This window comes from Talpa europaea (assembly GCF_964194135.1).
Source record: "Talpa europaea genome assembly, chromosome: 2".
Classification (NCBI taxonomy): domain Eukaryota; kingdom Metazoa; phylum Chordata; class Mammalia; order Eulipotyphla; family Talpidae; genus Talpa; species Talpa europaea.
Genome location: NC_140068.1, coordinates 81322059 through 81349936, shown reverse-complemented (window position 1 = coordinate 81349936; position 27878 = coordinate 81322059). Strand labels below are relative to the sequence as shown.

The window sequence follows — 27878 nt, the reverse complement described above, 5'->3', positions numbered from 1 at the left end:
TGCTTTTAGAAATGCTGACTTTTGTAGTAATAATAGTAAAAATAAACTATTAGTAGAAATACTAGAGAAATAAAACATTTCAGAAGTAATACTAACACATAGAAATTAGAAAAAGAAAGCAAGTTCTTCCTAGCCAATAATATTCTATTCCTAAAGTGTTGGACACTACATATTTCAAAGATAAAATTATTATAGATGACTGCTTATTTGAATGTTTAGTTCAAGGAACTGCAGGGAGTATATTTAAATTCCTCTCAAACTTGTATGAGTTTTCTAATCAAGAAAACAAATCATTCATCCTTTCACATTCTTGCCTATGTGGCTAAAATTAGTTTTTTCATGCAAAATAATTAAATGATATTCCATAATTTATTATATAATTATTTGAGTATTTTTCAAAATAGATTCCTAGGGAAGCTTATGTTGCTATAATAGAAGTTCAAGAGTTCAAAATAAAGTTTGGGAAACACTGATTTAGAAAGTACTTAAGTGCTAAAATAAATACGATTACTGTAAATTTGCTTAGTAAAGACTAATGGCCCAACAAAACAGAATAATCATTTCTCATGTCACCATATAGCATATACATAGATAAGGATAAAGTAGTATTTGTCAGAAAACTAATAAACATTTATTTCTATGATTAAACTCATTTTGAAATATGTATTATTTAGCTGTTGGCTGCCACTCTTCTTTGGGACTTACACAGAATCAAAGCTAAGTATTTCCAGAATCTCTGAAGAATAAAGCTTTTATGCTTTTGCCTTTATAGTTAAATAAGTATAGTATTTAAAAGTCACACCCTTTGATATCACCTTTTAATTTTACAACTAGCTAGTTGTAAGATTATAGGCAGAATCTGATCTGTTGACTAATGAACTACATTAGCTAATTCATAAACCATCTATTTTGCAGATACCTATGTATACTTATATTTACTCATTAAATCTAAATTACTTGCTAATCAGAGTAAAACTTAAAAAAGGATAGCTAGATAGATATAATTTTACTTAATATTTTATTCTTTAACAAACATCATCACAAGTGTCTCTATTGCTACTTAATGCCTCTGACTACTGGGTATTGTGGCTTTAAGCTGGAGGATATGTTTTAATCTACACTTTTCTCTGGTTTGTCTCCTTCTTATTACTTAATCATCCAATGAGTCTTACAGAACTGTCAGTTCAGAAGGCAATAAACTGTGTATGGATTTTTCTTCTTTAGGATTGAGAAAGTCCCAATCATGGAAGCAATGAAAGAAACTTCCATACACCTAGTACTTCATTTCCTGACAATCAAAGTCATGTGCTAATGATGACCTTAGGCTCCTGGCTACAGATGTGAGACAGGGCTGACAAATACCCATCACTGGCTCTGCAAAACAGTATGTGACAACTTTTAGGATTAAAAACCCAGTTTCCAGCATAATTACTGAGTGACTAGGTGGTGCCTCATGTGACCTGGTTGTGACAGGTCAGAGGAACAATGAACTGCTGTGTCCTCAGGGACATTGATGTGTAGGGCATGTATGTTGCTTACTTAGGAATCAAGGGAGGTTCTATTAAGTTTAAAGACACAAATTACTAGTTCTCTGCCTCAGAAAACCTCCTAAAATGTATCACAAGAGAATTCCCCATTTGCAATTTTTAAAAGCAGAGAATTAAAACACTGCCCACTGAGTAGAACCCTTGGAACACTACCATGTTAATAAAAGTGATATTTAAAATAACAAGTAGCACATGTTAAAGCATAGGAATGATGTCTTATTTAAGAAGAGACATGGGTAGAAGGGATGAGCTACGACAGTTACTCAAGGGCAAAGAAACAGATATTTAAAACAATGAACACAACCAATGTTTATTGTGAGGCTACAAGTCTGGCATTTTTATCAGCGTTCCTCTACTAGACAGACTAAAAATTTTAAATACCTTGGGTTTTTCCAAGATTGCCCAATTTATCACTGGGTTTTACCCTTGCTTTGTTTCTACCTAATCGATGGTGCCAATAGCTAAGATGGACTCTCAACAGCTAACTTTTCTGTTTTGATTTCCTTTAGTGCATGTATTACCATCTAAAATGATCTTCTCCATGTATTTTACTATTTCATGTCTGTTTTCTACCAATAAGAAAAAAACAAACAAACAAACAAACAGGAATCGTGTCTGTTTTGCTCATTGCTGAACAATCAAGTCCCAGAAAGAATGTTTGGTTCTGGGCCTCCCTGGTGGCGCAGCAGTTGAGTGCTGGGTTGCGAAGCTGCCCGCAGCCTCTGTATCGCCGGTTCGATCCCTGGCCACCGGGTGAGGGTCCCACATGGCGCGCAGACCTCTCCTGCCGCCCGCTGCTCCCCTCAGCAGTGTATTTCATCTGTCTGCCTGCTCGGTTCTCCGCTCCAACTCTGGTGAATTCTCTCACCCTCCCACACTTCTGACTGGACCCAGTGCTTACATCAATAAATAAATAAATAAATCTTTAAAAAATAATAAAAAAATAAAAAGAAATTTAAAAAAAAAAAATGTTTGGTTCTGAGCTGACATACATTGAAAGTGAAGGGAATGGAAGGAAAGAAAAAGGAGACAGAGACAAAGACAATTCTGTAACTGAAGTTTTAGAAAAATCACTCTATCAGAGGAATCATTTTGCCTTACATGCACTTATTTGTTCCCTTTCATGATCTAAGAGAAGATTCATAAAAGCATGTAAAGGCTTGAGGGCATCACTCTTAATATGGACAATTATTCATTTTTAAACAGGAGTGATCTTTCTAAGACCAAATCTAATTATGTCATTTCCCTGTTGAAAACTATACAGTGACTAACCTACTGCCTTCCTCAAAAAATCCAAGCTCCGTAGCATAATTTAAAAGGCCAAGAAACTTCATCTGCTGTCCTCACACTGTGGAAACCTACAACCTAGGCATACCTATTTCCTATAATTTCCAGAAGGCTTGTCCACAAATATGTGCTTTGCTAGACTTCTTTTCTCTTTAGGCCCCTTCCACATTGGAAGCGGTTACTCTTCAATTATGTTTTTACTAGTTTGTCTCCACTATTTCATTGAGACATCTCTTGAACACTAGGGTTCCTGACTTCTCTTTATGTAAATTCAATTTTCTCCCATGATACCTGGTATGTGGTAGGCAATGAGCAAATTCATGACCAGTGAAAGAGTGTACATGCAAGTGAAATACTTTGTTTATCTCAAATGTTTTATCAGACTAATGACACAACCACCGAACAAAAAATGAAATTTGAGTTTGTCATTTGTGGTACAGCTGTAGCCCTGTAAGCAAAGCTTTGATCTTAAACTTCCCTTTGGATTCTCGCATTATGATTCTACTCTACTAAAAGTCAATTCATCCCTTTTGCCAGCACCAGTTGCCTTAAAACTAGGACCACCAAGAAATATCATTCCACAATGTTGTTACTTGAATAAAATGGCATCAGATAACAGACAGTCTCTGGCAACGCTCTGTGCCAATGTCCACATCTATTAAGTTTGTTTACTAACTAGTCTTATTATCTATTTCATGTTGGGATTTCTTTAGGGCGTGGTAGAATTGGACAGATGGGTTGAAAGTCTTCCTTCAGGCATAACACACATAGAACTGGGCAGATGGGTTCCAATTATCAACCTTTAGGCCTGGAACACATGGACAAGGAAGGGTGAAAAAGAATACACCATTGTCTAGTAGTAAGAAAAAATAACGTTGGGCATGAACAAAGTTTAAAATAAGATCTGAAATGCAGAAGTCAAAATTGGAAAGTGGCACAGAATTTCAGCTAACACATTTTAATTATAATATTAAGTGGCCTCAGGAACTGAAAAATAACTTACCAATAAAGAAAAATCTTAGTAATAGATGTCAACATGACCTAAGTTTTGTAGTAACAAGAATGAAGCTCTGGTTTATTTACTATTTATATCAAATAACTGAATGGAGCTTTTATAAAATATTAAACAAATGATATCAATCTGGTAAGAAAATATCCTAATCCCAAAAGATCTCCCCAGTATGGAAAAATGAACTGAAATAATAAAATGAAAGGAGAAATTAAAAACAGGTATTGCCCTTAGATACCCCTAAAGCACAAAGGAAAACAAAGTAAGTCCCACACAAGTGTACAATGTAGAGATAATGCATTAGAGGCAGTCCATAAAGAGAGAGTACGAATTAGAGTTGACAGTATAGTGGGCAGGACCAACAGTGTGACTCAGCTAGAGAAAGAAGTTAGTTTAATCTTTGTCTGTATGAAATATGAAAGAATCAGATCTGCTGTGGTAGTTGGAAGCTGTGTTGAAGTGCTTCCATCAATATTTTGGCTTCCGTAGTCTCTTCCTACTCTTCTCAGAGCCCCATGGCACTGCTGATCTGCACACCCTACACCAATGGCTTTTCCTTTCCTCTGACTTCAGGTTTCTTTGGGCCAATGGCTGCTTAAGTAGAAGAGGGAGGAAGGAGTGTGCTCACACAGGTTCCTCCTTGTACTGAGTCCCCATCACACAAACGACCATGTTACTGTTTGGCTGCCATCTCACTCTTTCAGGACAGGGTGGTAAGAATGCTCAGGAGTGTGCCCCATACCTCTTCAAATTTTTTTTAATTACTTTTTTAATTTTATATATATTTTACATCATTTTTCACTTTTGCCCAATGTATGCATTTTCATCTTGGTTATAGTCCCCATATAATTTCCACCCTCCCTTGTTTTGATCCTCCTCCTTCCTACCCCTCACCCCCCCTAGTGTGTCACTGGTTTATAGTTGATTGCTGATTTTGATTTTTACTTTATCACAATTAGCTTTTTTCCTGGTCCCTTATTTAGGTTTTCTAAAGTCCTGCTATGAGTGAGACCATCTGGTATTTTTCTTTTTCTTTCTGGCTTATTTCGCTGAGCATGAGCCCTTCCAGCTCCATCCATGTTGCTGCAAATTGCATGAGTTTATTTTTTTGATTGCTGAGTAATATTCCATTATGTATATATACCACATCTTCTTGATCCAGTCATCTATTTTGGGGCATTTGTGTTGTTTCCATAGTGTAGGTATCATAAATAAACATAGGGGTACAGGTGCCCTTTTGAATTAATGTATCTGTGTCCTTTGGGTAAATACCTAAGAGTGGAATTGCTGGATCATATGGAAGCTCCATCTTTAGCAGGTTGAGGACTCTCCACACAGCTTTCCATAGTGGTTGGACCAGTTTGCACTCACACCAGCAATGCAGGATAGTTCCTTTTTCTCCACATCCTCACCAACATTTGTTGTTGCTAGTTTTTTTTAATATGTGCCATTCTCACTGGTGTGAGATGGTATCTCATTGTAGTTTTGATTTGTATTTCCCTGATTACAAGTGATGTTGAACATTTTTTCATATGTCTGTTGGCCATTTGTATTTTCTCTTTGGAGAAGTTTCTTTTTAGCTCTTCTGCCCATTTTTTGACTGGATTATTTTCTTTCTTTTTGTTGAGTCTCATCAGCTCCTTGTAGATTTTTGTGATCAGTCCTTTATCATTAGTGTTTTTTTTTTTAAGGAAACTCTTTTTTTTTTTTTAAAGATTTATTTATTTATTTATATAAGCACTGGGTACAGGTACAGTCAGAAGTCGGGAGGGTGAGAGAATTCACCAGAGCCAGAGCGGAGAGCAGAACAGGCAGACAGAAGAAGTACACTGCTGAGGGGAGCAGCAGGCGGCAGGAGAGGTCTGTGCGCCATGTGGGACCCTCACCCTGCGGCCAGGGATCCTTGTGTGCCTGGAATAAATCCTACTTGGTCGTGGTGAATTATCTTATGGATACATTGTTGGATTCTGTTAGCTAAAATTTTATTGAGGATTTTGCATCAGTGTTCATTAGAGAGATTGGCCTGTAGTTTTCTTTTTTTGTATTGTCCTTGTTCAGTTTTGGTACTAGTGTAATGTTGGCTTCATAGAACATGTTTGGTATTATCCCTTCCTTCTCAATTTTTTGAAAGAGTTTATGAAGAATAGGCACTGATTCGTTTCTGAATGTTTGGTAGAATTCATTTGTAAATCCATCTGGTCCTGGGCTTTTGTTTTTGATTATCATTTCAATTTTACTATTTGTAATTGTCTGTTTAGGTGTTCTATTTCTTCTTTATCTTGCTTTGGGTGATTGTAAACTTGCAGGAATTTTGTCCATCTCTTCTAGATTGTTGAATTTGTTTGCATATAACTGTTAATAGTAGTTTCTGATTATTCTTTTGATTTCTGCTGTGTGAGTTGTGATTTCTCCTCTTTCACTTGTGATCCTATTTATTTGTGCTTTCTCCTGTTTTCCCTTAGTGAGCCTGGCTAGGGGTTTGTCTATTTTATTTTATTTTTTTTTGAAGAATCAAATTTGGGGTTCATTGATCTTTCAGAATTTTTTTTAGTTTCTAATTCATTTATTTCTGCTTTGATTTTTATTACTTCCTTTCTTCTACTGGTTTTAAGGTTTTTGTTGTTGTTATTTTTCTAGTTCTTTTAGATGTGTGATTAGGTTGTTTCTTTGAGTTCTTTCTTGTTTCTTTTTTTAAGATTTATTTATTTATTTATACAAGAACCAGGGTACAGGACAGATGTGCAGGAGGGTGAGAGGATTCACCAGAGACAGAGCGGGGAACAGAACAGGTAGACTGATGAAATACACTGCTGAAGGGAGCAGTGGGTGAGACAGGAGAGGCTTGCCATGCCATGTGGGACCCTCGCTGGCCGGCTGGGATCGAAGCCGTGCTGCAGAGGCTGCAGACAGCTTCACAGTGCTGTGCTCAACTGCTTGTGCCACCAGGGGAGGCCCTCTTTCTTGTTTCTTGATGTGAGCCTGTATTGCTATATATTTTCCTCTTATTACTGCTTTTCCTGCATCCCATGCATTTAGGAAACTGGTGCCCTCCTTGTCATTCAACTCAAAGTATTTTTTAATTCCTTCTTTGATCTCCTCATTAGTCCAGTGGCCTTCCAGTAGTGTGGGTTTCAACTCCATGAGGTAGGAGGGTTCCTTACCTTCTTTTTATGGTTTATTTCTAGTTTGATGCCTTCATGGTCAGAAAAGATGGTTGGTATGATTTCAATCTTGGTGTATCTGTTGATGTTTGTCTTGTGCCCCAGTATATGATCGATCCTAGAGAATGATTCATGTGTGCTTGAGAAAAATGTGTGCTCACATTTTTTTGGGTTTAGTGTCCTATAGATGTCAGTTACGTCCATGAGGTCTAGATCTTTAAATTCTCTATTGGGAAGAATCATAAGTTCCTCTAAGTCACTGTGGTTGCAGTCTGGTGTTTGAATGTCTTTTTGTGGTGTTTCCCACCCCCCCTACCCCCCTGGGGACATGCTTGGTTGCTTGTAATTTTTCTTCTTCCTGCTGCTTGTTTTCTAATTTGTCCTATGTGTTGGGACACTGTGTCACTGGTATTGGCTGGCATCTCTTTGGTGTGCTCTTTCTGGGATGTTGAAAACTGGTGGTCCAATCAAGTCCAATGCTGTTATGCCAAAAGTCCAGTAGGGTAGTGGTACTATGGATATGTTAATGGTCACTGTCCCAGAAAATCTCCTTCTGTATTTGTTTAATTCCAGAGGTGGGTCTTGAGGTCCCACAGACTGCCCTGGCAGTAGCTGGATTGCTCGCTGGGCTCCAAATCACTGGATGCCCCTCTGGGCTCCAACTCTCTGCCAGCCAGAGCCTGGCTTGTGGGGGCCTTCAGCACACCTCTGGCTATGAGGACAGCCCTTTCCCACTTCCACCCAGTCTAGGTAGGTTCTGGAGGGACACAAAGATCCCTGTTCTAAAATGGCAAATCAGGAGGGTACTTCCTTGTGCCCGCAGTCTGCCCTGGCAGTGGCTGGATCCCCCTCTGGGCTCCAACTGGCGGCCAGATGGTGCCTGGCTTGTGGGGGCTTTTCTGCTCACCTCTGGCTATGGGGACGGCCATTTCCCAGTTCCACACAGTCTAGGTAGGTTCTAGACACAGAGATCCCTGTTCTAAATGGCCCCCTTCAAGTTTTTGTAAACAGTTCTGTCATTCAAATCTTCTCATGGTGCAGCGGGTTGATTGCAGTGCTGTGAAACAGTCTACAGCCTCTGCAGCACGGGTTTGATTCCTGGCTGGCCAGGGAGATACCCACATGGTGTGGCAGACCTCTCCTGTCTTTCCTGCTGCTCCCCTCAGCAGTATTTTCAGTCTGTCTGCCTGTTCTGCTCCCCACTCAATCTCTGGTGAATCCTCTCACCCTCCCATGCTTTTGGCCTGTACCCCGGTTCTTGTATAAATAAATAAATCTTTAAAAAAAATTTAAAAAATCTCCTATTGTCCAACTCAATATGATATCTATTTTCTACAGAAACTTTGAGAGATAACTAATATTTATTAAGTATCTACTAAATGCCAAGCATTCAGTAGGAACTGTAACTTTAATTGTTTCAATATTTCCCTGAGGTAGGTTCTATTGTTGCTTCCTATATTACAGGTGAAGAAATGGAGGTGTCCAGAGGTTGATTTGTTAGCTGGATTTGATCCCAACTGACTTAGAGTCTGTGGTTAATGCTGTACTTATTTCACTCTGTTCAGAATAAGTCATATTCTACCTGGGACTAATTATTTTCCCCTGACTTCATAACCCAGGAGGAATTAAACATAATAGAGATATGTTGAAAGATATTATCAGAAAGTGTGAGGAGTCTCATAACTCTGAGAAAGGTGGAGAGAGTACAAATTCATAATATCACTCTGGAAAACAATTTGACATCAAGGACCTTATCCTTAAATCCATTAACTCTATTTCTAATCTGTCCATAACTGTACCCTCTGTTAATTGCAGTACTATTCAGTATAGCCCAGAGATAGAAATGACCTGATGCCCACCAAAGATCACTGGATAAAGATGCAGCATACATACTCAACAGAAGACTACTCAGTGATAAGAAAGATGAAATCTTGCCTTTTGCAACAACATGAATGGAACTGGAAGTAATTGTGCTGAGTAAAATAAGTCATAAAGAGAAAAACAAATGCCATATTATTTCACTCATAGGTAGAAAATTAAGAAACAAAATAAGGGACCTCCCTGGTAGCATAGGGGTTAAATATCAGTGCTATCACTCTGTGGCCTGAGTTCGATCCCCAGCCAGCAAGCTAGCCCACATGGCACAGCGGACCTCTCCTATCTCACCCGCTGCTCCCCTTAGCAGTATACTTCATTAGACCTGCCCGTTCTGCTTCATACTCCATCTTTGGTGAATCCTCTCATCCCCTGTCCCCATACCTCTGGCCTACACCCAAGTTTTGTATGCATAAATAAATAAAAATAAACCTTTAAAAAGAAACAAAACAAATTAGCAAAACACAACAACAACCCAGCCCCTGATTGAAAAAAAAAAGTTGGCTACCAGAGAGAAAGGGGAAGGTGGGAGAAACTAACAAGAGGAGATCACTTGATAGCTATGAACGGCACTATGACTCTGTGATTGGGTGTGGGGTGATAGACACATTTAACAAGGTATGAAACTATAATCCTGAAAATAATAATATGATAAACCAATTCTTATTAATAAAAATAAGAATAAAATTATTTACATGCTAAGATGATCATTGTAGATGATGCCCCATGAAGAAAATGGGAAATGATTTTGATGTTGAAGAACAACAAAGTGGCAAAGTGGTCAGCTAAATTATTATACATAAGTGTATATATGTACATTCTCTCAAACATAAGGAACATTAAAGCTACTGGGCCTCCCCGATGGTACAGCGGGTTAAGCGCAGCGCTGTGAAACTGTCCACAGCCTCTGCAGTGCAGGTTTGATTCCAGGCCAGCCAGGGAGATACCCAGATAGTACAGTAGACCTCTCCTGTCTCACCTGCTGCTCCCCTCAGCAGTGTATTTTAGTCAGTCTGCCTGTTCTGCTTCCCACTCTGTCTCTGGTGAATTCTCTCACCCACCCACGCCTCTGGCCTATACCCCATCTCTTGTATAAATATATAAATCTTTAAAAAAGCTACTAAAACAGTATTTTTAAAATGAGTTATAGAAATTCTCACACTATTAATATAGTCTTCAAAAGATTATCAAGCTGCATGTCCTACATTCTAATTTGTATGTGTTTGCATACATAGAGAGGCGAAAAAAGCTTTGAAGACAAAACTACAAAATATTATCTTTACATTTGGAAATATGAATGATTACTTCATTTCTTCTATATAACTGCTTTTTGTATTTTCCAGTTTTGTACAAAAGATTGAAAAAATAAGTTACTTTAAAATATCAATGATAATTAAGATATAGCATTATAACTTTAAACATAATAACTAACAACTGATTTAATCTTTGCTAAAATAATAAAAACTGCATAATCTGAAACAAAAGAAGGATCAAAAATGTGCATGAAGAGCTGTGAAAGGGGAGGGATTCTGACACTCACCCTGTATGAATTCAAAGTGGAAGAACAGGAATCAGTAGGAATTACAGAAAGAAAAACCTTTATTTACTGAGATGGAAAACAATTCTAGTAAGGTCTCTTAAAGTGGAAATAAACTTTGTCTCAAAGGTTTTGATTTTTTTGTCACTGAAATATTCAAGAGACTTGACCATAATATATCACAAATCTTTTTACAATGATTTCAGTTTTGATCAGGCAACCAGGCCTAGAATTCTCTTTGACCAGAGGTCCTACAGCTTGGATAGCACCAAACAAGAATATCTAAATATGATTGTTTCTTTAAGAGAAGTCATTATTGTTTTCGGGAATTCTCTTTTAATATTTCTTTTGAGGGTCAAAGTAGAATTCCTTACAAGTTCAAAAGTAGTTTCATTGGGAGGCATAGCTCATGTCTTTTTTTTTTTTAAGATTTATTTATTTATGCATACAAGAACTGGGGTACAAGACAGAGGTGTTGGGGGTGAGAGGATTCACCAGAGACAGAGTGGGAAACAGAACAGGCAGATTGACTGAAATACACTGCTGAGGGGAGCAGTGGGCAAGTCAGGAGAGGTGTGCTGCACCATGTGGGCAGCATCCTGGCCAGGGACTGAACTCGTGCTGCAGTGGTTCACTATAGCTTCATAGATTGCATCTTAACCCCTTGTGCCACCAGGGAGGCCCCCAGAGCATATGTCTTTTCAACACTGTCTATTCCTGACCTACAACAGTTCTAAGGTATGTCTACATGGAAAAACTCATGTTTCTCGATCAAGTAAGCAGTGTGTCCGAGCTAGTTAATACATTCCCTGGCCCCCTCCATCCTGTTTCTGCCTGAGTCTTAGCAACATGCCTCCCTTCCCAGGCGGAGCAACCACATTTCCTAGCACGATAGAGTCTCTGGCCTCTCCACTAGCCGCTCTAGAGTTACAAAACATAACAAAGAAAGACAGAGGAGTTAGTAGGTTTGGGGTGGACCAAGTGAATTGCTTGTCTTCTCCCCAGCTTGTTCATATTGTCCCAAGATGTGGTAGCTCTCTAATGCTTCCTGTAGGGCATGTCACATAGCCAAGCAAACAGCTGCTTTTTTGAAAAGCTATGGCCATGTTGCATTTGCTTTTCTTCTTTCTCTTTCACTTTTTCCCCTCACTCTCACTTCACTGCCATTATTTACTCCACCAAAGCATTAGCACCGAAGCTCTGTTCTCGGTTTTTTCCGCAGGACACTGCATTAAGCTAGTGATTGACAGTTTATTGTGAGTTAATTGATCAAAGGACATCACGGATCATTGATCCTATGAGGTCTGAAAGAGTGGGCTGCAGGTAAATTCTGATACAAAGAACCAAAGGGAGTTTCACCTGCAGGAGGCAAAATGAGCCCTGAAATGAGGAGCAGCCTGAGAACCTGACGCAGGAAACACAGCCCAATGACACATGAAGCAATGGGCGGTAAGAGTCACCTTGGTTTGCATCTAAAACTTGCAGAGGGAAAGCCTTAGTAGCAAACTCACCCTCTGCCTCGGTCCTCTCCAAAATTCACCAAGTAACCTGCCTAGTGATACCATCACTTCCCAAGGCCTTTCCCCAGAGCTCAATCCTCCCATTATGCTCCCTTTCCTCATGCCCTTTACTCACCAACTCTGAGCTCCCCACCTGCAACCACCATGCATGCCACACTCAGAATGTTGCTTCGGTCCACAGGGAATTCTAAAGTCCCCATCACATAGAGACCTTTGAGGAATGGAAGATCTGTATCCACAATGACAGTCCTGTCTGCAGAAGAAGAAGAATTTGTTCAGAGAAGCAAGAATTGCCTTTTCTCCTCCAATGGCTTACTTTGGGGTTCCCATGGCAATGCAGGAGCTACTTACATTGCTACCTATGCCAGGACATGTGCCACGAGGGAATAACAAATATTTAGTAAAGACTAGGACTACAAAATACAAAGGGAGTTGGGGGGAGGGGACGGCATAGAAACAATTCTACCATTGTTTTACATACCAAGTCTTATGACCAAAAGTTAAGGTTTATGTGGTTTATGTCTCAACTGCCCTAAGTCTTCTTCATTATAAACATCCAGATGAACATCCTACTTTTTGTTCCTCTCCCTTTACTTTGGTTTTGGTTTCAGAGAGGTAGAGAAGGACAGGCATGACCTTATACTCTGAATGATTTGGAGGTGACTCCCAGTTCTGCAACTTACTAGCTGTGTAAACCAACAGCTTTATCTCATCTGTGAAATGGTGATAAAAATTAAAATACCAGGGCCTCCCCGGTGGCGCAGTGGTTGAGCGCTGGGTTGAGAAGCTGCCCGCAGCCTCTGCAGCACCAGTTCAATCCCCGGCCGCCGGGCAAGGATCCCACATGGAGCACAGACCTCTCCTGCCACCCGCTGCTCCCCTCAGCAGTGTATTTCATCACTCTGCCTGTTCTGCTCTCCGCTCTGGCGCTGGTGAATTCTCTCACCCTCCCGTGCTTCTGACTGTACCCAGTGCTTATATAAATAATAAAATAAAAAAATCTTTAAAAAATTTTAAAATACCATAAAATGGACCTTCCCAGTGGCGCAGCAGGTTGAGCACCCTCCTGTGAAGCTGTCTGCAGCCTCTGCAGCGTGGGTTCAATTCCTGGTTGGCCAGGAAAGACACCCACATGGCAGACCTCTCCTGACTCACCCGCTGCTCCCCTCAGCAGTGCTTTCAGTCTGTCTGCCTGTTCTGCTCCCCACTCTGTCTCAGGTGAATCCTCTCACCCTCCTGTGCCTACAACCCATACCCCAGCTCTGGTATAAATAAATAAATCTTTAAAAAATTTAAAATACCTATTTCATTCATTAGGATTTTAGTGAGAGGTGATTTAGTAGATCTAAACTGCTTATATCATACTGGTAAACCATCCCAAATTCTCCAATTCCTACCATAGAGAACTAAGTGCCTGGTACATGCTCAATAAACGTTGAATGTTATCATTATTTCTACTGCTTTTCATTAGCTTGCAAGCTTGCAGAGCTTACAAGACAACTTAAAATCATTATTCTTCATCTCCCCTTTCATACAAGCAGTCTCCAAACTACTTCAAAAGAAAGAATCATAGATTTTGTCTGAAAATTACAATAAAATAACACAGGAATAAAAATTCTCATTTAAAATAGTAAATATTTCACATATGCTAGAGTATTAAGTGTTACTTTCTGAAGTTTAGTCATAATTCTACACAAATTAAAGATATCAAATAAATTCTACTTAAATTTCAAGTACCATAATCACTGATATATATAAATATTTTTAGTAATTTTGTTAACATAATCTCATTCCAGAAAACAATGCACCCTGCTATTCTTAAGGACATGGCCTCAAAATCTGTATCTCCGGTGCTATCTTTCCCAGGTCCTGCCTACTTCCCTCCCTAGAAGACACTATATTTTCCTGCAGCAGAGCCTAGATGGTTGTAAACCAACATTTTCCCTTTTCTTCATGGGTTCACAGCTGGATACAGCTTGTAACCACCTTGTCAGTTAGAAGGAGTCATGGGGTCAATAAAATGAAAGTAGGCTGATCCATAAATTCTCCCGTATGTGTCCTCTCCTTTCCCTTCCCTCAGCCGCACAGTAGCACAGCGGTTCCCAGAGTGTGGTCAGTCTCCGGCAGCATTAGTATCACCCACTCATCTGTCAGAATCTACCTATTTTAGTTTTGTTGGTCAGACATTCTTTGCACACCACTGATGCCACCACTTTCCCTACAGAAACTTCTCTCTTTCAATCTCCAATGATATCCCATGCATACTTATATAAGAGCATGGACAGACTACCAGAATTACATGCACAATTACTGTATGTAAAGAGGTAATAGCCACTGGTCTGGTTTTCAGTGTAATCACATCTTTCTCTCCCACTGTTACTTCCTTAGGGGGAGAGACCATTCAGTTTTTCAAGTCCTTAGTGCTTCTTGTGGTATCAAAGATAAAAATGTTGTTAAGTACATGTTGTCCAGATCTGTTGAGTTTAATCCCCTACCCTTTAAATTCAAAAGTTCATTATTAATGGATACAAATGAATGGTCAGTTTAAATAGATAAAAATAAATATTTTTATTTATTCTCTGATGCTTTTAAAAATTCAAACTAAAGCAAGAAATATCTAGAGAATATTCTAAATTTAATACACATTTTATAGGTTTATGGCTTTAATATGATATCAAAACCAGATAGAAATTATTTCAAGCAATTATTTCGAGCACCTTGAAAAACAAAAGTTCTATACAAATTGGCTTTATGTATTCCAACCTATAAGCCATTCTAAATATTCTACAATGTTTGACTGCTGAGCCTGACTGTACAAAGCTTTGATGAAAGCTTTCTCTCATCCATGGAGGACTTACATAACCAAAATAATGTTAGTCCTCGTTTGAATGTGCTTTTCAATTAAAATATGGTAATTACATGAAACGTAAAATATTTCGTTTTTATCACATGCTCCTTATAGAATAATTTTTTTCTTTAATTCCCCTACATACTTCAAATAGACAAATTTCCTATAAATCACAGCCTAATTATTATAATTTCCATAAGAAGAGAGACCAGAGCTGCGATTTTCATTTTTATTTGCTCAGCACCTATGACAATGTAGTTGCTTGAAGGGTAAAGTAGTTGCTCAAAAATAATACTAAGCAATGTTTGCATGTACATACACACACACACACACACACACACACAACCCGCATATAAAATCTAGCTATCAAAGAAAATGTGTAAGGTGAGGAAAATAATAGAGGGAAAATTCTTATTTTTTTCAGTGTTACCTTTCACTTTTGAATTTTCTGAATCAATATACCTACATTTTTTTTCTTTCCTTCTTCCCTTTGCCATGACGTGCCAAATCTTTTTGGGTTGGGAATTCAAAGACAAATAAAACACATTTTCCATCATCAGATGAAAACAGGCAAACAAATGCAATGTGATATGTTTGATATGATAATGCACTTTTTCATTATATTGAAGTTGATCCTATCTTCATTTTTATTGACTCAAAATGGAAAGTTTATCAATGTGCCTGTTACAATAAACAAAATTCTGCTAAAATGAAATAAACATATGCCTTAGAAAGATTTCTTATAAAGGAATCTTCCTTGTATCACAATAATAGAGATTAGAGTTGTCATTGAAAGTAACACAGCAAAAGAATTCACCCTAATGTGCAGTTAGGTGCCAACTGCCCAACACTCAGCTATAAAGACATCCGTAGAGCATTGAACTCTGCTCTAGGTGTGGAAAGTTAGGATCAACATGCCACATTCTCTAGAAGTAGCATCCTTTCCATGAAACTACTTCAGACATTTCAGAATGATGACTCAGAAAGTTACTTATACAACTTACTTAAAACCATGAATGATAGACCACTACTAATCTAATTGTAGCCCCATGCTTTTAACCTTGCCTTGACTTGGCCAAGGCTATTCCATCCTACTCTGTCAGTGACCAATCTATCCTACTTGAGAGAATGAGCACTGGCATATGGAGGGAACCATCTGGAATTTCTGTGGCTCGATGGGAGGCTGATGGGAGAACAGATCTGGAAAGAGACTCCAAAAAGAATTAATGAGTACCAGATGTAATTAAAGACTGCTTTCCCCCCAGAGGAGCTTAGGCCCAGACATGGGGTGGTGCCTCTTGGTTCCGAATTACACCCTTTTTCCACTTATTCATCCATCAAGTATTAAACATCCCACCATCTTTATCCTAGTATCTTTTGCCAAGCAGTGTTTTTGGCTTTGATTTTGTTTTTCTTGAAAGGATTGTATTTTGACAATTGGAAGGATAAAGTTTTAGAAAAAAATCTGGAAAATTCAACACTAGGGAGGAATCACCTGAATTTCCCCATGAATCAAATGCAAAAATAAACAATAACAATAGGTTTTGTCTTCTATAAATGTATTAGCTATCCTCAAGACCATAAAGCCTGAGCCAAATCAAAAGGCAGATGGCTCTGACAGAGGGCTAAGGCTTTTATTATATCAGGATAATCTGACTACCATAGTTACAAAGCATTCCATGTCATTTCAACATTAGATTTACACTCATTTTCTCCCAGCAAAGTCAGGGAATCAAGGTCACTATTGTGTAGCATTCCAAGGGTCTGACACTTGTCAAAATCCTGTAGAAATGAGATCAAGGGCAAAGGGCACAGATCCTGGGAATAATGATAGGGTCACATGAACATGCATATTTTAGGGCAGGCAGACTCTCTGCTTGTATGGTATTCACTATATCAGACCCCATAACTTAGGTGGTGAAGACAGTTTCCATTACAACTCTGCTATTGTCAGGAACACAGCAACACCAACTTTGGACATAGCTCAGCCTTCTGAAGGCGAGTGATGGCATGAAAGGGCAGAGTGAGACACACAAGGACGATTGTAGGCTTGTTATTTTCCTATACCTTCCATAATTAGTGGGTTTGTCTCTTGCCCCCCCCCCATATTTTCTTACATTGGAAAAGTAAATTTTAAAGTCATTTGAATCACTATTCTACCCAATCTTCCTCTTTCCAATGAGAATATTGTTAGCTCTGAAGTGACTACTTTAAGCATATATATTTACAGAATAATTGGTAATTTTGTTCAACTTTGGTGAGTCTAATGACTTCTTCAAATATCCTATCAATTTATGAGGATGGCTATTACATCCAAAATAAGTACTCCAAAAATAGAATGGATTTCTCATGAAGAAATAATTCATAGGGATTAAAGATTAACATAACTGAAAATTAGTGTCAAGTAGATCAGTTTATCAAAATGATGGTATTTGTCTGTCAAGAATATATTATGTTGTAGAAAAAGTTGCACAAAGAACTGCTAGAAGATAAGGATGAGTCCTTTCTATAACTAAGTTCTTTTCTGAGAACTGCTAACTCTATAGTCTGCCTTTTTCATCAGATTCACACAAGTGGTTTCTTTATTCTACTCTATCATTTTTTTTTCAAGCTGGTCTTAAAAAGACCAGAAGAGGCATTTTTCAAAGTTCCTTGAGGCATAAGATTCAAGACTCCAAACCACATTCCTTACACCTAGAGGAAAAAACATCTGCCTGCTGGGGGCACAGGAGGAGGCAGGAAGAGAGGAAAGCAGTTCTCTCCTCATTCGCACCTTATGGGAGAAGTCTAATTTAAACTTTGGATAATATATTCTTGTTCAACTCCCCATATACACTCTCTGCGTCTTTCTCAATCACAAATGATACACATAATTCCCATACTAGAATCAACATTTCAAATTATGATATTTTAATTGATCAATAAAATGTTTAACATACAATGTTTATCTCTTCCTCTAGTTTATACCATCTGTTCTCCAAATATATTTTGAATCTATTTAATAGGAAGGTCTTTAAATAAAATTACCAACTGTATCAGATCAATCCTCTGAATTCCAAATTCAGAAAGGAAAATACCAGAAGGTGCTGTTATTTCCATGAAGATGGAAAATAATCCATGCTTTCTCTCATTCCAGGTTTTCTAAGCATTTTTAAAAATCGAGATGGTGTAATGATGTTTTTTCTCTGCATAACACCTCAAAGAAGTCAGTGATCAAGTTAGTGTTGCATTTTTCTATTTTAAAATAACTTAAAATAATACTGCAGTGTAATTGGCATTAAAAAGCTATAGATATTTAATGTATATAACTGAAACTTTTACCATAATCTATGCTATCAACCTAACCATCCTCTCTAAAAGTTATCTCCTAAGCTATTTATTGTTATTTATATACTTACTTGTCTATTTATTACCTTGTGACAAGAACAGTTAACATAAGACCTACACTCTTACCAAAATTTTAAGTATGTAATATACTCTAGGAACTCAGTAGTATGGTAGGTCTCTAGGACTCATTCATCTTGCATAACTGATACCTTTGATGAATGTCTCCCAGATTCCCATTTCTCCCAACCTCTGACAAAAACCTGTGTCACTAACCATCAGGGAAATGCAAATAAGAACCACAATGGGATGTCACCCCACACCAGTCAGGGTGACTTTCAACAAAACAACAGCAGGTAACAACAGTCTTCAAGGAGGCAGAGAAAAGGGAATCCTGTTTGCTGGGGAGGTAAACTGGTTCAGCTTCTGGAGGAAAAGGTGTGGTGGAGATTCTTTAAAATATTAAATACAGAACTAGATATGATCAAGCAATCCCACCTCTGGGTATATTCCCAAAGAGAACAAAAGAGGATCTGGCATAGATAGCTACACTCTGAAGGTCAATGGTGTTACCATTTGAAACCAGTAGTGCAGTAGTGTGCAATGTGCTCAGGTGACTCAGATCTTAAAGAAAAACCCAGAATTTGCAATTATCAAAAGACCTAAAAATGAAAAATAGGCATTTTGATATTTTGAGGTCATATGTTAAACTGCAGCTTGACTATGTACTATAGCATTAATGTAAATGCATCTTTAGTAACCTGAGTGTTGGAAATAAATCCCTCTCCAACTCAACTAACAAGCATAGAGTAAACAACCTCTATGCTACATTTTAATATGTTGTATCAAAATTATAACTTCTGAGCAAATGAATCTTTATTAGCAAACTAGGCTTGATTTAAGGTCTTAATTTCATAAAGTGTTTTATTTTATATAAATACAAATATACTTGTAGAAATTGACATTGTCCTCTGTAGGTCTATACATTCTATGCTTATATTTTTTACAAATTCCCAAAGACTTTAAAATAAAATTTTATTCATAAGCTCTAATAAATTGCATTTATTCAATGCAAAGAGTTCTTTTTGGAGTTTCAAAAAAAGCTCTTTCCCTTTGAATTCAAATAGTGTCCCAAAGATCACCAAGGCCCATAGAACTTTTATTCACCATTCCAAGTATTTCAACAATAACAACCACTTTATACAAACACTCTCAAAAATCACAATACTCAAAAACATCTCCATAATATCTTGCAAAGATACAGAAATTCACATCTTTAGAGCTAATCCCCTTTTTTTAGTCCAGGGTGTCTAGAAATTTCCAAGAGAAGAATGATATAGAAAGAAGAGTATTATTACTCATCAATAAATATCTTCACTCATCTATTCATTCACTTAGGAAATATCAATAGGTGCTTTATCAGATATATGGCAAAAAGTTAAGAAGTAGAAATGAAGGAATGAATATAATAAGTGTATCTATGTGGTATGCAGAAAATCAAGTAAAATGGATAAATAAGGAAACAACTGTTAATGTATATGTTAAAATGTAACAATTATAACTGAATCCTCATCAGTATAGATAATAATTGCCTATCTTTAATGAGATTATTATAAACATGATAATGTTAACGTATAAAGCACATATATAACAAATAACAAGTGCTAAAGAAGTATTAATATGTACAATCTTTTTTATCTGTGCTAATCTGGGGGCCAAAAATGAATGTCTAACTTTTTAAATTAACATTTTTTCTAGTTAATTATAAGGTTGAGAGTTTTTTCATGTTTATATTTGGTTTCTATGATGACTGAATTTTTAGTTTTATGTAATGAATTTTTTTAATCTTTTCTTCTATGACATCTAGATATTCTGTCCCTTTCAAGGTCTTTCACAGGTAATAAACAAATAATAGGCTATATTTATTTTCAATTCCTTTATAATCATTATTAGTCCTTTTTGTTTATTCCCAACTGTATGACCTTAAAACATAACAGAAAAACATTAACATATGTGTGGACAATTGCTCCCAACATCATTTACTGAAATTTAGATTTTCCCCCCAATGTTTTAAAATGCCATCTTAGCCACCAACTAAATCCTCATGTACTCATGGACATATTTCTGGACTCCATTTTGTTTTATTCATTTCTGTCTGTCTATACTTAAAGCAATGGCACATCACTTTGCAGACTTGTTTAATAGTATTTCACTTGAAACTTGTAGGGTTATGAATAATTTTTCCTCCTCCATTCTAGCAGTTGTGTCCTTTATTGCATATTTTTTCCCTTTTCTATTGCTTTGCCTGTTACTTCTAACATGGGAATGACAGCAGGCATTTCTGCTTCGTCCTAGATTCTAACAAAGTACAATTAATTTTTCACATTTGTATTGTTTCCTATGGATTTTTAATATTATCAAGCTATGGAAAAATTATCCTATTTCCTGTTTAATTTTTGTTGTTAAAAACTGATCAATAGCTTTCTTTTTTAATAAATTGAGAGAGCTATTGGGAAAAATCTTAACATTGTTACAGAATTCTTTTGTTGCCACCATGTAAGCATTTGTTTTTTTCCTACTGATGGGGAGAAAATGAATTTATACACCATGATTATTAGTTTGGTCCTTAAGTAAGGCACACAAATTGTTCTGTGCCCCATTCAAGAGGAAGACTGCATATTTTTCACAACAAACAAGCAGAACATGGAAGAACCTCTTCAAAAATCTTTCTTGAAATATCTGCTTAGGTTTTATATTTCTTTGCTTGGATCCATCTATGAAAAAACTTGGCGAAAATCTCCCATCAATATCTCAGTGATGCTGAAGTAACTGTGATTAGATAGTGTTAGAGGAATGGATGCTCATGGGTCAGGGTGTGTCCACCAGTGGAAGAACAACAGCCACCACACCAACCATGAGAGCAAGCAAGTATGGATTTATTAAAGCAAGAGGAAAGAACTGCTGACAGCAGGGGGTCCAGGGGAGGAAGTTTGTTTACTCCAGCCCAGTCTATGACTATATATAGTCAGACTCCTGTTGGCCAATGTGCCAGACTATTAATTGGGCACTAGGTGGTCAGGAAGTTTCATGGTGGTTGTTTTGCTGTTCCCTAATTATCCTGTAACCGGATCTTACTCTAGGTGGTGGCTAGCTCTGCAACATTTCAGTAAAACACTTCTCTTTTCCTGGGAGCTGTTTTGTTCTTTCTGTTCCTACGCTGTTCAAAATCATTGTCCTGTGTCTCAGCCTTTCCTGTTCCCCAAGTCCTCCTGATCTCAGTTCCTCTCAATAGCATTATGAATCCATAATTTCTGTTTTTAACTCATTTGTTTCTTCCACAGTCCCATCCTCTACCACATTGCCCTCAAATAATTTTTCTCTGTTTCATTATATTTAACTCCCTAAAACAGACAGCACTTCCATCATTCACCCCCTATGACCTTTTGAGTTCTTAGGGGCTTGGACCTTCTCAAAACCCATCCTCTGTAGAGAGACAAAGTGGTGTCAGTAAAGACTGGCACTTTATTTGATAAATAAAGTACTAGAGACTTAAAGTACTCTAAGTACTTTAAGAAATTTTCTGGTTCTTCATAGTGGACAATGTGCCTTGTTATTATAAAAGAGAATCAAGTACAGTCTTGGGGAGAGAAGAGAGTTCAATTTTGTCTTGGTGAAGTAGGTCAATACATTTTTTTTCCAAGGTATAACCATCCTTGTATTCCTAGTATTAAACCTTATTCAATCATTTATTATTCTTCTAAAGTACATGCACATTTGATTGGCTATGTCTTCTCATCATAGTCAGTTAAATTAACCTCTAATTTTCATTCTTGGTTCTATCTTTGTTGAATTTTAAAATAAATTCTATAGTCTCAGGAATTAAGTGGAAAGCTATGTGTCATTTTCTAGACTCTAAATAAGTTTATAATATGGTGGTTATGTGTTTCTTGAAGTATGTTTTGCATTTTTTAAGAAGCAGCCTGGGTGATTAAAGAAGTAGGTTGGTTAGAGGGGCCTCCCTGGTGGCGCAAGGGGTTCAGACACAACCTATCATGCTACCAGCAGCCACTGCACCACGAGTTCAATCCCTGGCCAGGAAGCTGACCCACAAGGCACAGCAGACCTCTCCTGACTCACCCGCTGCTCCCCTCAGCAGTGTATCTCACTCAATTCGTATGTTCTGTCCCCCACTCTGTCTCTGGTGAATCTTATCACTCCCTGTACCTCTGGCCTGTACCCTAGATCTTGTATGCGTAAATAAAAATAAATCTTAAAAAAAAAAAGAAGCAGGTTGGTTATAAACTCCACTTGGAAATCAACTCTTTTTTTTTTTTTTTTTTGTTTTTATTTTTTTTTTTTTTTGTTTTTAATGGTTATATAATTTTTTTTTTTTTTTCCTCAGAAACATCTTTATTTTTTTTTTTTTATTTATTTATTTTTAATAAATTTTATTGTTATATTCCCCATACAATTGCAGCCCCCCCATTCTGACCCCAATCCCTCCCCTCCCGCCCCCGCCCCCCTAAAAGTGTCTCTGGTTCATAGTTTTCTGTTGATTTTGATTTTCACTTTCTTATAGTTATTCATTTTCCTGGTCCCTTATTTAAGTTTTCTAGATTCCTGCTATGAGTGAGACCATCCGGTATTTTTCTTTTTCTTTTTGGCTTATTTCGCTGAGCATGATCCCTTCCAGCGCCATCCATGTTGCTGCAAATTGCATGTGTTTATCTTTTTTGAATGCTGAGTAATATTCCATGGTATATATGTACCACATCTTCTTGATCCAGTCATCTATTTTTGGGCATTTGGGTTGTTTCCAAAGCTTAGCTATTGTAAACAGTGCTGCTATAAACATAGGGGTGCAGGTGTTCTTTGGAATTGATGTTTCTGTGTCCTTTGGGTAAATAGCTAGGAGTGGAATTGCTGGATCATATGGAAGCTCTATGTTTAGTAGGTCCAGAAATCTCCACACAGCTCTCCACAGTGGTTGGACCAGTTTGCACTCCCACCAACAGTGCAGAAGAGTTCCTTTTTCTCCACACCCTCGCCAGCATTTGTTGTTGCTAGTTTTTTTAATATGTGCCATTCTCACTGGTGTAAGATGGTATCTCATGGTAGTTTTGATTTGCATTTCCCTGATGGCAAGTGATGTTGAACATTTTTTCATATGCCTGTTGGCCATTTGCATTTCCTCTTCAGAGAAGTTTCTTTTTAGCTCTTCTATAAGTTATAAATAATTTTGTTCTTTTTTTGTTTATAAAATGAAAAATCAGGGGAAATAATTGTTCAGTAACATAGTAGTTCAATAAATCATACTACTGTCCTAATCTGGAATTCAAAGCCATCATTCAAAAGGATATGGTAGATTTATCTGTACTGATATGATGAGAGTGCTGCCAAGATATTTTGTTGACTTTTTAAATAGTCACATATGAATACTTAGAACATTTTCATAATGAATTGAGACATCTTAGCATGTATGTAAGAATTCTGGATGAAACTACTGAACCCAAATTTCATTCTTCTCCTTATCAGTTTTATTATCCTCAAATCTCTGTTTTCCCAGCTGACAAAATAATAGAATAGTGCCTCATAAGGCAGTTGTGAGAGTTGCAGAGTAAATTCATCTAAAATACTTATGATTAACACTTGGCATGCAGTACCTAATTCAATAATATTTTAAAAAGCTATATATCATATAAATAAATACATACATTAAAAAGGACAATATAATTCAAATTCAGAATAGCAGTTATCTAGAGTAGGGTAAGAAGAAAAGATAACAGCGTTCTTCGATATTTTGCTTTGCTTATCCTCACATTATTTTGGACAAGAAAGAGTCGTGTATCATTTAAACATTTCAAAAAAGAATAAAGTAAAAGGACCCTAGAGCTAGTTTTCAGAATGCCCAATAGTATATGGAATTGGATATATAAGACAAGCAAGGAAAACATAGATTCTTAATTTGGGTACAAGACAACAAGAAAGGAAGTATGGAATGAGAAAGATCTGGTTAAATCCAGGCTGAGTCTTTACTGACTGTAATCAAGAGAATGTTATTTGAAGGTAGGACTTGTCAAAATCCTGCTCCATGGATACCTTGCTTCAGCATTAATTGAAGAGTTAGTTCAAAATAAGAACACTAGCATTCTAAAATCATCTCAGTTGATTCTTACCCATGCTAATGTTTAAGAACTTCTCTCAGCCTTGTTTTCTTGGTCATAGAATGTCACAGATCTTTATTGAAGCTTCAGGGAGAAAAATATGACACAATGCCTGGCACATAAAAAAACTGAACTCATCATCTTATTAGATGAGGAGGTGTATCATTACCAGTCATCCTACTATTAGCACCACACTGTAAGTGTTAGTGTTGTTAAATGAATTATCTAGTGTCCTAAGAAGGACATAATTTTTAATAGTCTTACAGTTATGCAAGGTTTTCCTTTTTAATTAAAAAATGATATTTGAAGAGCTCTACTCTGCTATTTCCTGCATTATTTCCTGCTGATAATATTTCACGACCTTCTGATTTTAACCCAACCTCTTGATTTCAAGTAATCTAGAGACTTGGAAAGGCTAGGCCAGCACTTGGCACTGAAATTCTGGCATGGTTCTTCTTAGTGTGATATAGTTAGATTTACCTGTGATAGTAGAATTTGGATGGGAAGAAAGAAGAGATTAGAATAGCAATGCTTATAAAAGTTGTGATTAGTTTTCCTGTGAGTGAAGCTTGCATTAAGCATATGATAACCATGTTCACAATATAATTTTCTATTTTCTTGGTACTAACCAGTCTCTCCCTTTTCTTTGTTTCCTAAATATCCTTGGCACAAAGCTACCTGCCCTTTTGGAGCTAATTCACCCTTTCCCTTTAGGAGAAAAAAGTCTACATTTCTTACACAGATTTGGGGAAGAGACTCATAACCATACTTAATGTATAAAAGCTGTGATTTCTATGCAAACTGCTACTTTCCAGAAAAATGTAAAAACCCTCTTTAGCAGTTTGAAATCCTTTAACTATTTCCTTTCTGTTCCACTTGAACTGGCAGACCAACTAGCTAGTTCAAAAGCCTTCTCTCAAGATGCCCTTGCAGATGAAAAAGATAAATTAAGAAGTGATAATTTAAGAAGACTTTTCAATTCTTTTGAACTTGAAAGATATATGATAAATACTCACGAGGTGCATATATAAAAAGCCCCAAAGACAAAAGACAGTGCACCAGTGCACATCTCTATTCCCTTAGTTATGAATTTTCCTCACTAGCCCTATGATTTCAGTTGAAACTAGTTTCCAAACAACAAACCTTAGGCCCCTTGGCAGTAGCCAGTGTCATAGCTTGAAGCAGACATCAGTGCTTCGCCATTTACACTCTTCCTTTTATAGTTTCACCAAAAGGAAAACAAAAACAGGTGCATCCACACTATGCAAATGAGAAAAGGTAACCTCTGAAACTGTTTCACAGCAAACAGAAGATCCTCAAGCTGCTCACTAGCTAAAACCACAGGAGGTATGTCAACTGCCTAGATGCTAAGCTGCAGGAGGCCTGCAGGCTGGGAAAGCAGTAAATCCCCAGAGAGCTGTAAACTCCTGGTTGGCAGCCACACCAGGCTCATCATTCTTCAGGTACTGAGCCCCGGGAGGCCCATCAACTGCTCAGGTGGAAGGTGCAGGAAGGAGGGAGGAGGCAAGCTGTGTGCAGGAGTAGCTTGAATGAGAGGCTACCAGCTCTCCAGGGGGGAAGGAAAACAATAGGCACCTACTGGGAATGAGAGTTCAGAGAACTCCTTTAAGGAGAGGAAGACACCCACTCCCTGGCATACAGCATGTTCTCACCTGTGGGAAACATAGCTCCAAAGGAGGAAGTTGCTGGCTCAGGGATTCTAAATAAATGCTGGTTTTGAATGATTTCTAGTATCAGGATCTGCACTAGCCTAGTCAGCACCTAAATCAATTGCTAAGGTTTTAGGGACTCACCACCTTTCACCCAAGCTTTCTTTGCCAAGATTCTTAATGTGACAGCTGCCCGTTCAGCTTCCAAAATCCCTAGAAATACTATAGCAGGGACTGTTAGCAATACCTGCATTTTCTCTTTCACTTACTCACTCTAGTGTTTATTGAGTATCTGCTCCATACCAACTCCCATGATTTCCACGAGAGATAAAATAATGTCCTCAAGGCAAAAATAAAAGTAAATTAACAAGCCAGAATAAAGATATATTATGGAAATATGTCCAAGGTGTTATACGAATGAATGTAACAGGGTGGTTCCCAGGGAAAGGGGAGGTTCCAGATTCCCTGCCCCACCGAAGGAAGGATGGAGATGAGCAGGGAGGAGAAGCAGGATGGAGAGCAAGAAGGAGACCTGGAGGAGGCACACAGAGCAGAGATACATGTGAAGAAGTTGCACTTGCTTCTCAGCCTTGGACTTGTATCAGGGATTTGGGGTGCATGGAAGAAGACACTTGAAACAGACATGGGTGAGAGACCTGTGGAAAGGTTAACAATAGCAGTGTTTATCTAGATCTTGATTTTGCTGTCTTCCTTCCAGACTTTTCTGGCCCCTTCTACCCCATTCTATGGATCCCCACCAGAAGGTATCTTAGACTCATGGCAAGCTTTTGTGCTTCAGTGGCCATGCTTTGGGCCAACCTTGTTTGACTGAGCATTTATCCATAGGTGATAAGTAACTTGGGTTGCTTGATTGGAAACTTTGTTCTTTGTCTTTTCTGTACTGCACACTAATTACAGTAAATTTCATTTCCATTAAAGGTCTTAAACAGAATTAAACAATTATGCTTTGTCTTGATGCAGCAGACAGCAAAATCTATTGAGAGTGAGCAGGTTTAGGGGTTCTGGGGTGCCCCTCACCCTGCCCTGTAACAGGAACACCGGGGATGGAAAATTAAATCAAATTGGATTCAGGAACACTTCTGGAAGTGGTGACACTAAGTTGAGTGTTTAGGAATAAAAAGTAGTAACTGAAAGAGAGTCAGGGTAGGAAAGGGGAAGGAAATGAGGAAGGTGAGGGGGCTGGAGGGGTGATAGGCAGAAAGAGTACCAAGTGCCACTGGAAAGGAGAAAAAGTTGAGTCCATTCAAGCCCAGAAAGCACCTGAGTATGATCAGGCAGTAAGGCATGCAGGGAAGAGGTGAACAGTGAGCCCAGAACACCAAGGTCTCTGTCATCCAAACAAATGAGTTTGACATTTACCCTGAAAGCTTTTGTATACCCTTGAAATACAACATTGATAAACATAACTAGGTTCTTAGGAAAATTAAAACCACTGTTTTGGACTTTTAGCAGTGATCTTAATGTACTATATACACAGGTTTACTCTCGGTGATGAACCCCAAAAACTTAAGTAACACTATAATGCAATGTTACTTCATTAAATAGATAAACAAAATTTACTACTGTAGACTATTGGTTTTCTGGATTTCCATAAAGATTAATCTATTTTCAAAATAAAATAGGTTCCTGAAGTCACAACCCTAATTTTCTTACTATAGTTAGTAATTACTATTATAATATTAAAACTCAAATGCCAAAGATTCCTTTATTAGATGAAGAAAATTTTAATTACATATTGTCAATATTATTTGTATTCACTTATAATTTATTAATTTATAATTACATACAAGAACCAATGCATATATAAGAAATATTGTATACGTAATACAACATATACGAAGATACTGTTTTTAAAGAATAGGAACGAAAATAAAGGAAAAATCTCTAAGAGTTTCTATCTTCTCCTCAGTGGATT

At 37.6% G+C, this 27878-nt stretch overlaps 1 protein-coding gene across 1 annotated transcript in view; it reads right to left on the bottom strand.

Moving 5' to 3' along the window:
- PKHD1 (PKHD1 ciliary IPT domain containing fibrocystin/polyductin) overlaps positions 1-27878 on the bottom strand; it is a gene marked incomplete at both ends in the record, with an annotated part of 445094 nt that overhangs the window by 162009 nt on the left and 255207 nt on the right. Inside the window, one exon of the mRNA XM_084258872.1 lies at positions 12052-12189. Within this exon, the coding sequence (XP_084114998.1) occupies positions 12052-12189 (138 nt within the window). The remainder of the gene's footprint in view (positions 1-12051; positions 12190-27878) is intronic.